We start from the raw sequence: 13,619 nt of genomic DNA on the forward strand, positions 1-13,619 counted from the left end.
AAAGAAGGGTGAATCCACTAGGGAGGACAGGGTGAGGTATGAGCAACAGACAGTAGAGCAGGCAGGTCAATGAGCCGTATTGTCTCCTTTACAAATCAGTGTCAGACACCAGCCCCTGGCCTTCTGCTGGGTCCTCTCTCTCTCTGACACACACACACACCCTTCACACATTCACTGGACAGCAGACACACTCTCGCATGCTCCTCAGGGACTCCCCTGACGGTCACAATGGGGTCACACTTACAAGTAGTGAATTCAGATTCTATTTGACACAGTGAGTCACTACAGGTGGTTTAAGGGACACACGAGGGCTTATGTTTCACAAAGACATTTGGGAAGCACTGAAAATGAAACAATTACACACCTCTTGAATCAGCCTTAAAATATCATAAGACAAAAGCATACATTAAGGTTATGTATTTTTACTTGATTAAAGGGGAAATCTGCACATCAGAACCCAAAATATTAGCTTGTTTTATCCCAATGGTTGTAAACAAAGTAAATGCAAACAAACATGGTTAAAACTATCATATTGATATCATGGATGGTCAGTCCTTGCATCCATAGCTCTTTCTTTGAATTTGACAGTTGTTACATTTCTACAGCCCCATCCCTTAGCTTTTTACCAAAACAGGGGCGGGAGTCACTTATTGTTTCAACTGCTGATTGCCGCTTTAAATCAATCACGATAATCAGACCTTCAAATAGATATGTTGTAATACAGTTGTTTTCTTTTAAAATAGTATCTGTTTTATGCAAATGTTTAGCTGGAATGTATTTTGTGTTTCTCACTAACATTTAGTGTGGAAAGTCATAGCATCATTTCTGAGTCCTTTTGTTGAATCTCTTCGAAGTCAAGAGATTTCATTGCTGAAATATTCATCCATCACCCTTAATCATTAGTCATCTGTGTGTGTGTTATTCATGGCTGCACATTTGCTGGAAAACCCCAAGAAGAATGCAAAAGGCATTCTTCTTTAGTAAGAGCACACTTATCTGGGACTTGAGATTTAAACCACAGACTTTATCTCCTCTGAGGTCTCAAACACTCCAGACAAAAACCCCTCCAAGCGGTAACACAATCACAACAAGAGAGATTATCACCCCAACACACTGGGACCATTGTAGAATTAGAGGGGATGATGGCTGTTGAGAGAGACATCCATAAACAGGGATTGGATTAGCACTGAAAACAGATTGAGTTTGAATGAGAGCCAGAGTGAGTTTGGCTGTGGGAGTCAGAAGAGGTCAGGTCAGAAGAGAGAGAGGGCAGAGAGGGGCGTGGGGAAGAGAAACAGAGTGACAGATCGCCCGCCTGTTTAAGTACCCTGCTAAATTCATACATTGCAGCTGTATTCAAACTGAGACAGAGAGGGAAGGAGGGAGAGAGGGGGACAGAGAGACATGAACGACCCAGTCGGTCTTGAGAGGGGGGGGGGGTGTGTTTCTCCGCCCCTCATTTTCCACCTCATTGCCCGGGACAGTGGAGGACAGAGATCCCTTTTCACCTCACAGACACCTGCTGACGGGGAGGGGAAGGGGGTCTGCTCACTCAGTTAACACACTGCATAAACCATCCTACAGAACTGATAAACACTTTATCACTCAGAACTAAGTCAACCAACTAAGTGCTTTTGACACATTTCTGGCAAATGAGCTGTGTTTTACACTTAATTTTATTAGTTTACAACAATAACTACAGTGTAAACAACAAGAGTATCAAAACTCACAGACCATCTGACAAGACAATATTTGAATGAACCTTTATTTCAACAGGAAGTCATTAAGATCCAGTCCTTTTCCAAATGAGCGCTGCAGAACACATAAAATACCATTATTAAAATACAAAATGCAATCAATAAATAGTAATACAATCAAACAGTTACCCCAACAGTTTCCGCACCTCAAATACATACTTGTATTTTAGGTTTCCGGTAAATCTTTCATTGTTTGCATGTCGATCTCTCTCTTATACGTACTAGCATTACCATGTCTAAAACTTCATATGGAACTGAGATGAGGGAGAGGGCATGGACCAGTCACACATTAAAATTCATGGGAGTGTTAGGATGAATAGTTTGGGAGGGTAGTGGAGGGTTAACAGAATTGGGGGGGTTCACACTGTCTGGTGGGAACATATGACTTGTAAACAACATCAGAAAAAAAGAGTCAATTTCACCAGTAATTGATTGTTTTTGTACCCTTTATTTGGTAAGATTCAGCAATTTCAGGTAAATGAAAATATTGTTATGACATAATACCAGTAGTTAAAAACCTTAAACATTATAGTACTGCATGTATAACACTCTACAAGGCAGGCATTTTATAGTACTTGTAATGCTCTGTCAGTAAGATTATTCTTCATATTATATTTAGTATTACTTAGAGTGAGAAGGACAGCAATAGAGAGGAGAGCATGGATAGAAGGAACAACAGGGTGGAACTAATGCAGACCACAATGATACACCATTAAAAAGGGACAAATGGGCTGAGATAAAGAAAGGGATAAAACAATTTAACAGACTATTTTAAAATGGAAGCATTTCACACAAAGAAGAATTTGGAAGAAAAAAATGAAAAAAAGAAATTCTCACAAGACCGGTACATAAATATAAATGACTGGACATAACTTGGATTCACACAAAATGGGAAACAAAAAAATGTATTGCGGTATTTATATAAAGACAAAGCACTGCATATATAGACCATTTCAATATTTTGGGATAGTTACATTCATGAAAAAAAAAACAACCTCTCACCGTTCACTCTAATGCCCCGTCTGTCAGAAATGGTAACAGTCTGCAACCCTCATCAGTACATTATCAAACTCTCTCTCCTATGCCCCATATCATCCAACATACAATAAATGGCCAGTTTATTAGGTACACCACCCCATTCACAAAAATGGTTAGCTCCTATAGATAGCGAGTGTCATGGCCTGCTATATAAAGCAGGCAGACAGGCATGCAGTTACTGTTCCATTGAATGTTAGAATGGGCAAAACAAGTGCCCTAAGCGTCATTGAGTGCAGTATGATCGTTGGTGCCAGGCGCGCCGGTTCCAGTATCTCAGAAACGACCACCCTCCTGGGCTTTTCGTGCAGGACAGTGTCTAGGGTTTACCGAGAATGGTGTGACAAACAAAAAACATCCAGTCAGCAGCAGTCCTGTGGGCGAAAACAGCTCGTTGATGAGAGGTCGAAGGAGAATGGCAAGAATCATGCAAGCTAACAGGCAAATAACGGCGCAATACAACAGCGGTGTGCAGAACGCCATCTTGAACCGCTGAACTCTGTCCTTTTCATGGATGGGCTATTGCAGCAGACGAGCACACCGGGTTCCATTCCTATCAGTTAAAAACAAGAAAAAGCAGCTCCAGTGGGCACACGATCACCAACACTGGACAAATGAGGAGTGGAAAAACATTGCCTGGTCCGACAAATCACGATTCCTGTTGCATCATGCTGACGACAGAGTCAGGATTTGGTGTAAGCAGCGTGAGTCCATGGACCCATCCTGCCTGGTGTCAACGGTACATGCTGGTGGAGGGTAAAGTAATGGCATGGAAATGTTTTCCTTCGCACATGTTAGGTCCCTTGATATCAATTGAGCAACGTGTCCATGTCCCGATGAATTGAAGCTGTTCTGGAGGCAAAAGGGTGTCCCTTACTAGATGGGTGTACCTAAAAATAAATGAAAAAAATAACTAAACTGGCCATTGAGCGTATATCTTCCTATATGAAACACCTCATATCGGTTAATGGCTTTCTCTCCTCATGTCAATGACCCTGTCCTTCAGAGTTACGGGTAGGTAGGGCGAGGGCGTGCTGCTGCAGCAGCAGTGCTGTTACTTGACTGGCTCGTTTCTGTAGCTGCTGCCTGTGATTGGCTGAGAAGCTGCTGCGTCTCATGTGACTCTGATTCTGGGCTCGTCTCGTCATCAGGGCTGGGGGGAACGTACAGACCAATGACCTCCTGCACCTTCACCGGCAGCTCCTGAGAGATAGAAGGAATGGAGAGAGGAGAGGAGGGTAGATGACAATACACAATATGTTAAATATATCATGTCCAAATGAATGTATCCTCCTCTAAGATATTTCCTACTTTGCAGCAGGCCAGCTGTAGGTAGTTAGCTTCTGCTCCTCGTAGGACTGTCTGCAGATCCAGCTTCATGGTCAGTTCATTGATGTGCTGCACATAGACACAAACACAGTCCTTAGTACTGTACACACAAACAAAAAGACAACATCATTAAGAAAAATAACTTCAAACACATTTCCAACAAACCTTCAAAATAGTGTTGAAGTCGTGGTCAGAGCCGATGAACTCCCCCCTCTGTGATTCCAGAATGGAAGCAGCCATCAGCAGATGGAAGTTTTCACAGGGCAGACGAGTCCAAAGAACCTAGCACAGAACAGTGCGCTCACTGTGTGTTTACTTACATATATTGTAAAACGAAGGGTGTTTTTTCCATATAGTGTGTGGCTACATGCGAGTGTTTCTAATGAGTAGTATCCACCCACTCACCTCCCAAAGGGACAGGATGTCCTCGAAGGAGAACTCTCTCTTAAACCAGATCAGTAACCAACGGAAACAGAAGCACAGAGAGCCACTGTCCTGGGTGTCTGAAAGAGAGACAACATAATAACATAACAATGTGAAGAATTTACCATGTCAACCGATTACGCATCCAGGTAGTTACATAACACACCTTGAGTTAAGGTCAAATATAATCAATTGGCTGATTGGAGAATTGACTGCCTGATGAATGTCTACCTCACTGAGTAATAACAAGTTTGAGTTATGGTGAAGTGTAAGAGAAACACAGTAACTAAGTGATAGTCATTGTTTACCCAGGTAGTCAAGGAGCTCAGGGTCCAGAGCCTTCATCAGCAGGCTGAGCTGAAGGAGCTGTTGCTTCATGGCCTCCTGAGACTCCTCAAAGTTCTGGTGCTGAGGGCCCGAGAGAGAGAGAACGTTAAAATAGTGTATAAATGTATAATGCTATGTTTTAACACTCTTATGTGGTAATACAGTGCCTTGCGAAAGTATTCGGCCCCCTTGAACTTTGCGACCTTTTGTCACATTTCAGGCTTCAAACATAAAGATATAAAACTGTATTTTTTTGTGAAGAATCAACAACAAGTGGGACACAATCATAAAGTGGAACGACATTTATTGGATATTTCAAACTTTTTTAACAAATCAAAAACTGAAAAATTGGGCGTGCAAAATGATTCAGCCCTCTTAAGTTAATACTTTGTAGCGCCACCTTTTGCTGCGATTACAGCTGTAAGTCGCTTGGGGTATGTCTCTATCAGTTTTGCACATCGAGAGACTGACATTTTTTCCCATTCCTCCTTGCAAAACAGCTCGAGCTCAGTGAGGTTGGATGGAGAGCATTTGTGAACAGCAGTTTTCAGTTCTTTCCACAGATTCTCGATTGGATTCAGGTTTGGACTTTGACTTGGCCATTCTAACACCTGGATATGTTTATTTTTGAACCATTCCATTGTAGATTTTGCTTTATGTTTTGGATCATTGTCTTGTTGGAAGACAAATCTCCGTCCCAGTCTCAGGTCTTTTGCAGACTCCATCAGGTATTCTTCCAGAATGGTCCTGTATTTGGCTCCATCCATCTTCCCATCAATTTTAACCATCTTCCCTGTCCCTGCTGAAGAAAAGCAGGCCCAAACCATGATGCTGCCACCACCATGTTTGACAGTGGGGATGGTGTGTTCAGCTGTGTTGCTTTTACGCCAAACATAACGTTTTGCATTGTTGCCAAAAAGTTAAATTTTGGTTTCATCTGACCAGAGCACCATCTTCCACATGTTTGGTGTGTCTCCCAGGTGGCTTGTGGCAAACTTTAAACAACACTTTTTATGGATATCTTTAAGAAATGGCTCTCTTCTTGCCACTCTTCCATAAAGGCCAGATTTGTGCAATATACGACTGATTGTTGTCCTATGGACAGAGTCTCCCACCTCAGCTGTAGATCTCTGCAGTTCATCCAGAGTGATCATGGGCCTCTTGGCTGCATCTCTGATCAGCCTTCTCCTTGTATGAGCTGAAAGTTTAGAGGGACGGCCAGGTCTTGGTAGATTTGCAGTGGTCTGATACTCCTTCCATTTCAATATTATCGCTTGCACAGTGCTCCTTGGGATGTTTAAAGCTTGGGAAATCTTTTTGTATCCAAATCCGGCTTTAAACTCCTTCACAACAGTATCTCGGACCTGCCTGGTGTGTTCCTTGTTCTTCATAATGCTCTCTGCGCTTTTAACGGACCTCTGAGACTATCACAGTGCAGGTGCATTTATACGGAGACTTGATTACACACAGGTGGATTGTATTTATCATCATTAGTCATTTAGGTCAACATTGGATCATTCAGAGATCCTCACTGAACTTCTGGAGAGAGTTTGCTGCACTGAAAGTAAAGGGGCTGAATAATTTTGCACGCCCAATTTTTCAGTTTTTGATTTGTTAAAAAAGTTTGAAATATCCAATAAATGTCGTTCCACTTCATGATTGTGTCCCACTTGTTGTTGATTCTTCACAAAAAAATACAGTTTTATATCTTTATGTTTGAAGCCTGAAATGTGGCAAAAGGTCGCAAAGTTCAAGGGGGCCGAATACTTTCGCAAGGCACTGTATATGAGTATTTAACAAGAGAGTAAGGTGCTTACCACCATCTCCATAAAACCTGTCAGACACCAGAAGGACTCCACTTCGTTCTGAGTGACAAAAAGGAGAGGAGCCAAGAGGTCACTCATCCCCTGGACATAGCCTGCAGGGAGAGAAAGAGAGAGACAACAGGAACCACAAGGAGAGAGGAGAGTCAGGTGTGAGATATTGATAATCAATACAGTTGAAATGTGATACAATGGCTTTGAACTTTCAAGTGTAAGGACAAGGGAAGTGGCTTACCCAGATCAAAGTTGAACATGCAGTATGTCATCAGCACGTCATTGAGAAGAGTCAGGCCTGGGTTGTCGTTGCCAGAGAAGAAGGTGTTGTGTCTGTCCGTCCGACTCACGTCCCTTTCTGTCCAATCAAAACAACATGAACAGATAAGTAACAAATCATAAAATGTGTGTCAACCAATGAGGCGTGAGATCATGTTTAACAAACAGCAACACCAACCTATCAGGCTGCGGTATCCTCTGAGGAGGGAGTTCCTCATCTCCTGCTCTTCACTGACTGACTTCCACTGAACCTTCATTCTGAAATACTCATCTCTGAAGACAGAGAAACACAGAGGGGTTGTGGAGATGAATTTACTCACTCCCGTTTAGACAACAGTCCCAGTCTGTGATAAGAGAGCCATAACAAGCGAGGAAGATAATAAGAGACTAACGTTTTCATCCTCAGAATGTCCTCCCTCTCTTTCACAGTACTATTCCAGGGATAGAAACCCAGCAGAAACTTCCACACATCCTTCCTCAGGGAGGGTGTGATACCCTAGGAGAGGGAAAGGAGGGATGGTTTGAATGACATGGTGTAGACAATGTACAGCAAAACCCATTTGGATGGAAGATGGTGTCCGGTGTTTTTTTTACAAGAGAGGAATTATACTGTAAGGTCTTACCCCCCTGAAGACCAGCTCTTTGATTTGCTGTGGGTCCTTCACACGCCCCTCTGGATCCAGGAACTCCTCCCATTTGTCGAGAGGCTGTCCCCTGGTTACGTCTGGTTTAGGGCCAAGCTCCACCCCCTGGTGCCACCAAAAATAAAACTCTCACCACTGATATCGCCATCCGTATGTTACAGCCAACATCTGGACAATATCGCCATCCGTATGTTAACGCCAACATCTGGACGATATCGCCATCCGTATGTTAACGCCAACATCTGGACGATATCGCCATCCGTATGTTACAGCCAACATCTGGACGATATCGCCATCCGTATGTTACAGCCAACATCTGGATGCTATAAAGTGAGGTCCTCTTCTCCATCTACTCCACAAATGTCAGGGCTAGTGATGAGTTTACATCTCCAACCCCATCCCCCCCACTTACACAGGTGATGAGCTCAAAGCCTGGTTCGTCGTCAGCTGTGGGGGGCCCATGGTGGTCCTGAGGGCCACGGGGGTGGAAGGGGGAATCTGGTGGTCGTAGAGCCCCTCTGAAGAAATTGGTGACCTTGGAGAATCCCCCAAAGGTGGTGGCATAAGGGTCCTGGATAAACCTCTGGAAACAAAGAGATTAATATAATTATAAACACACACATTAAAACCTTCTCAGAGAATAGCACACACAAAACACAAGACTTACAGAGACGAGGTCGGAGCTTCCATCGTCAAAGAGGTGCAGCTCATCAAAGGACTGAGAGAGAGCCCCAGAGTCATGGGGATACGCTAGGAAGAGACGACCATCTACAGGTGATCTAAAACAACAGAAAAACACAGTCAGGCAGATAGTAAGAGACACAGACAGCGACAGAGAAGATATAGAAGCTCAGAATAAAAGAAAATGTTAGCAAGAAGGAGAGAGAGAAAGTATGAAAAAGACACTTCAAAATATATGTACTAAGGGGGTTGGGTACAACAGCTGCTAAACTCTACTGTTCAGAGTCCAGTTAAATGCCAGTGAAATGCCTTGAATTCCTCTGAGGCATTGATCGGAGAGAGAGAGAGCTGGCTGTCTGCTGCTACTCACGGGGCCAGGATGATGTAACGCTGCATGGCCCTCAACAGCTCCCTGGTGCCCCCCCTGTGGAAGTGCAGAGGAGGTAGGGGGTGGCCACCCCTGCTGGTAAAAACCAGGAAGTTACGGCCCAGGGAGAAACGGGACCGTCGCAGAGAGTACAGCTCCGACAGAGGCAGGGAGAACGACCACTGGCCTGGGAACAGAGGGGGAGACATCAACATCAAGAATAGCACTATACACTTGCTGCAAACACACTTGTGAGTATAGCCTAGTATGAGAACTACAAACGCAGAAGGCAAGTTATAAAAGTTTACGTACTTGTCTCTTTGACGGGGGGGTGCTCTCTGACTTGGTCTCTCTTCACTGTGCTGATGACTGCCCAGTCTGGCTCGTAGCCAGGGTCAAAGTTGGTGTCCTCCACCCCTCCTTCTCCATCCTAACAGGAAGACAGGCCGTATATAAAGAACATGAAGAAAACAGAGTGATGTGTGTCACTAGTGTATTAAACAAGCGCTCACCTTTTTAGTGTAGAATACAGCAGCCGCATTGCGGCCCTCGTCCTCTAGTGCGCTCCACTCCAAAGCTGGCTCCCCACCCTGTAAACATAGACAAACACCTTAGTCTAGTCCAGAATAATGTGTGATAGCCTAACACTAAGAAGAAAGGACATACTGTATATGATCTATAGGCCTATGTGTTTGACTAAAGGAAGCAAAAGAAAGTTACTGATGACAAAGACTTCCACCACAGGGATGAGTACACTTTGAATATGACCAGAATTGGTTTTCAATCAATCAACCAATAGCATTTTTATTTTTACCTCTTTTGCATGATAGTGCAAAGTGGTAGTTACAGTCTTGTCCCGTCGCTGTAACTCCTGTACGGACTCGGGAGAGGCGAAGGTCGAGAGCCATGCGTCCTCCGAAACCCCGCCAAGCCGCACTGCTTTTTGACACACTGCTCACTTAACCCAGAAGCGAGCCTCACCAACGTGTCGGAGGAAACACCATCCAGCTGGCGACCGATGGCAGCGCGCATGTGCCCGGCCCATCACAAAGAGTAGCTAGAGCGCGATAGGACAAGGACATCCCAGCCAGCCAAACCCTCCCCTAACCCAGACGACGTTGGGCCAATTGTGCGCCGCCTCATGGGTCTCACGGTCACAGCTGGCTGCGACACAGCCTGGGATCGAACCCAGGTCTGCAGTGACGCCACTAGCACTACGATGCAGTGCCTTAGATCGCTGTGCCACTCGGGGGGCAATATTTTCATATACAGTGAGCTCCAAAAGTATTGGGACAGTGACAATGGTGTTGTTGTTTTGGCTTTCTACTCCAGCACTTTGGACTTGAAATTATACAATGATGAGTTAGAAAGTTATCATACCCCCAAGACATGCTAACCTCTCACCATTAAAGTAACAGGAGATGTTAGCATTTTTGAGGGGATATGATATTTATGCCTCCAACTTTCTCACTCATCATTATTCACAACTCATTAAGGATTATCTGTGATCATAGTAGCATCCACAATAATGTGAGGTGTTCTTATTTACAATTTAAAGTGACTCCAAAATGACAAAATGCATTATTTACCATTAATTTCTATTGGGCACAAAACCTGGATCTAATCTGAAACACAACCAAAACAAACAGTAAATGCATCCAATAAGTTTGTAGGTTCACAAGCTTAATGTATGTATGATTGTAATGAATGTAATGATTGCATGCTAAGAATATGGGACCAAATACTAAAATGTTGACTACTTTAATACACATAAGTGAATTTGTCCCTATACTTTTGGTCCCCTAAAAAAAGTGCTGTAACTCCTAAGCGGGTGAAAATACCCTAAAATTAAAGCTGACAGTCTGCACCTTAACCTCATATTCAATGTATCATTTCAAATCCAAAGAGCTGGAGTACAGAGACAAAATAAATGTGTCACTGTCCAGGAATCGGTCCCAAAAACATTGCAAATAACAAAGTTGCCAACAAACAACGCATACAAAGTTGTATAGTGGCAGAAAAAGATACCGGGTAGGGAGTGGGCTATTTTATTAAGTTTTTCCACATGTCCCAACCTCCTTGTAAATTACTTAGTTTTTGGACAGATTCCTTTTGCAACGTTCCACAAATTATACCCACCCCTTTTGGAGCTCACTGTAAATATGGTGTCTATGGGAGAAGCTTAACTTACCCGTTCCACTATACGGATGAATCCTGGGATTGTGGTGTCCTGGTTGCTCCTCTTGGCATTGGTGTGAAGGTAAACCCCCTCCTTCTCAAACACCAGCTGTGTGACAAAACAACATATGCTATTAATAGAATATAATTTGCTGTGAAAACTAAGGGCAAAATGTCATGTCATGGATTCCAGTGCAATGAATCAGAAAGTGTGATCGAGTGGGAATAGGGTGGGGTATGACAATCATATGACATCCCAAAGAGGATGAGTTAGCGGACTTTACTGTAGCCTACAAAACAGAGTCACATGAACACTATGAGTCACTCACACAGTGATTCCACCTGTGTGCCTGCCAGGGGTTTCTCCCAGGTAGTGTCTGGTACTGGTACTCCCTGTCTATAGCTCCATTCCTGTGCATTTTATTCCTCTTATGTTAACATTTTATTTTTAAACTCGGCATTGTTGGGAAGGGCTAGTAAGCAAGCGTTTCACGGTAAAGTCTACACCAATTGTATTCGGCGCATGTGACAAATAACACTTGATTTGTGTCTACTGCAGCTCAGAATCGAATTACCCTACTGGACTTAAACTGACTGAACCCAATTGGACACATCTAGCTAGCTTCCATACAAATACAATATACCATCATATCTATCCTGAATATTACCCTAAATGTATAATCAATAATAATTTGCCAGATGTGACATCAATTCAGGTGAAATATTACATAAGCCATCCTCCACCAACGAACTGCTCAAACGTTTCGTTAGTTAGATACCGTAATCACATTCACAGGGAAGTTTACAATGCTAATTTTATGGAATGGGATCCTCGGCCCCGGGACCCTTACTTCACTGTAAACAGGTCTAACTACTACTAGTAGCTGTTAGAGAACCAGCAGTGCTTATTGCTTTACATATTGAAGTCTGCCGTGGAAAATAGCACAGCTATGATGATATTTCTCGTGACTAATTTATTGAACAAGTAATATTTCACAGCAGCAAATATCAATTTAATCTGGAAATAATTATGAAGCTAGCTTGTTTGTTGTTATAACGTTAGCTAGCTAGCTAACTGTTACTGTAGTTACGTCAGCTTCCCCAAATATCACACGACTTTGTTGTGAAGGTGATATTCAAGCTACAATTGGTGATAACCGAGTTTATTTAGTTAGCGGCCCTTTAATACAGACCGAATCAATCAGACGAAGACGAAATCTAAACTTCAATTTCAATACATTGCGCTTACCTTGTGACTAGTCTCAGCCTTTGGCTCCATTATTCTTCCACTAGCCTTTTTTCCAAAACAATTGTCGTCAGAAGAAGACTTCCGCCTACATAGACTGCACGGTCTATGTTATACGTAAGGCAGGTGGTCAGGAACATCAACCAATCATATGTGGTGGCACGTTTAAATTGGAATAGATACCGCGTTCAAAACAACAGGGAACTCAGAACTGGGAAATCGGAAATGTCCGACTTCCGACTTCAGTGCGTTCAAAACAACAGGGAACTCGGAAAAAACGATAGAACAGTTATCCAACTCGGGCTTCTTTCTAGAGCTCCGACTTTCCGACCTGACGATCACCGATGTCAGGATTTGAAGTATTTTCCCAGTTGTTCTTAACGTGGCAAGAGTACCACCGTTGGAATCATAATACCCATAAACCCTAGTGGTCAAAGCGGGAAATGGTTCCAATCTTTTTTCCACCATTGATGTCACCTTAAAACAAGGCCCGTATTTCATTTAGGATTACCCCGGTGTGACGTTTTGATAACTGTGTGAATCTCTCTAGGACAAGGTGACTTATCAATATTTTCGCCTGTATTTACCCCCAAAAAGCAAACGCTAATGAGGCTATTATAAAGAACTACAAATGCCATGATGATCTGGACGAGACTGCTGAATTGAGGCAAAGGTAAAAAATCTCTGGATTAACTATCTAAATGTAGTAATGAATAAATTGGCTACATTTCTTTAAATGGACAATTCTGTGAACTGTCTTGTGCAAGTTTTAAATTGACACAATACCTGTTAACAAGGGTGTCAGCTAGCGATGATGTGCAGGAGCTTGCAGGGATTTGTAGTTTTGCATGATGTCCACCTTGATGGTAATTAGCATTTTCGAATCTGAGAGTAAGTAGAGCCGAATATACTGATGTCTCCTTGTCCGAGATTTACATGATTATCAAAACGTCACGCCAGGGTAAACCTACACGAACACAGCCCTTATGTGTTTCTGAAATCCCATATGGGAAAGATTAATGGTGGAAAAACGATTGGAACCATTTCTCTGTTTGACAACTAGGTTTTATGGGTATTCAAATCAAATTGTATTGGTCACATATATATATTTAGCAGATGTTATTGCGGGTGTAGCGAAATGCTTGTGTTCCTAGCTCCAACAGTGCCGTAGTATCGAACAATACACACATCTCAAAGTAAAATAATGGAATGAAGAAATATATAAATATAACGACGAGCAATGTCGGAGTGGCATTGACTGGGATGTATTTATTTATTTTTATTTAACCTTTATTTAACTAGGCAAGTCAGTTAAGAGCAAATTCTTATTTACAATCACGGCCAAACCCGGACGACGCTGGGCCAATTGTGCGCCGCCCTATGGGACTCCCAATCACAGCCGGTTGTGATACAGCCTGGATTTGAACCAGGCGTCTGTAGTGACGCCTCAAGCACTGAGATGCAGTGCCTTAAACCGCTGGAATACAGTATATACATATGAAATTAATAAAGCAGTATGTAAAAAATATTAAAGTG

The 13,619-nt window shown here is 42.9% G+C and overlaps 1 protein-coding gene across 1 annotated transcript; it reads right to left on the reverse strand.

The window, feature by feature from the left end:
- Window positions 1-2,185: 2,185 nt before the first annotated feature.
- On the reverse strand, window positions 2,186-12,750 carry LOC110538606 (TBC1 domain family member 17). Its single transcript, XM_021625522.2, has 17 exons — window positions 12,087-12,750; window positions 10,851-10,946; window positions 9,172-9,249; window positions 8,972-9,089; window positions 8,663-8,846; window positions 8,279-8,390; window positions 8,024-8,194; window positions 7,591-7,716; window positions 7,360-7,463; window positions 7,146-7,240; window positions 6,930-7,046; window positions 6,689-6,789; window positions 4,853-4,952; window positions 4,527-4,624; window positions 4,287-4,403; window positions 4,104-4,190; window positions 2,186-3,995 (listed from the first exon to the last, which is right to left on the reverse strand). The coding sequence occupies exons 1-17, from the start codon at window positions 12,114-12,116 to the stop codon at window positions 3,801-3,803; spliced, it is 1,929 nt and encodes a 642-aa protein (XP_021481197.2). The 5' UTR covers window positions 12,117-12,750; the 3' UTR covers window positions 2,186-3,800.
- Window positions 12,751-13,619: the final 869 nt, after the last annotated feature.

The sequence above is a fragment of the Oncorhynchus mykiss genome, chromosome 12 (assembly GCF_013265735.2).
Source record: "Oncorhynchus mykiss isolate Arlee chromosome 12, USDA_OmykA_1.1, whole genome shotgun sequence".
In the NCBI taxonomy this organism is placed as follows: Eukaryota; Metazoa; Chordata; class Actinopteri; order Salmoniformes; family Salmonidae; genus Oncorhynchus; species Oncorhynchus mykiss.

What these genes read in the sequence shown, in the direction of transcription:
- LOC110538606 (XM_021625522.2), bottom strand. Translation starts at nt 12,116, where the DNA reads ATGGAGCCAAAGGCTGAGACTAGTCACAAG. An exon ending in GACATTCTGAGGATGAAAAC is followed by an intron (nt 7,241 to 7,359) that starts GTTAGTCTCTTA and finishes CTCTGTCTTCAG; the next exon opens with AGATGAGTATTTCAGAATGA. An exon ending in TGAGCTCCTTGACTACCTGG is followed by an intron (nt 4,625 to 4,852) that starts GTAAACAATGAC and finishes TCTCTCTTTCAG; the next exon opens with ACACCCAGGACAGTGGCTCT.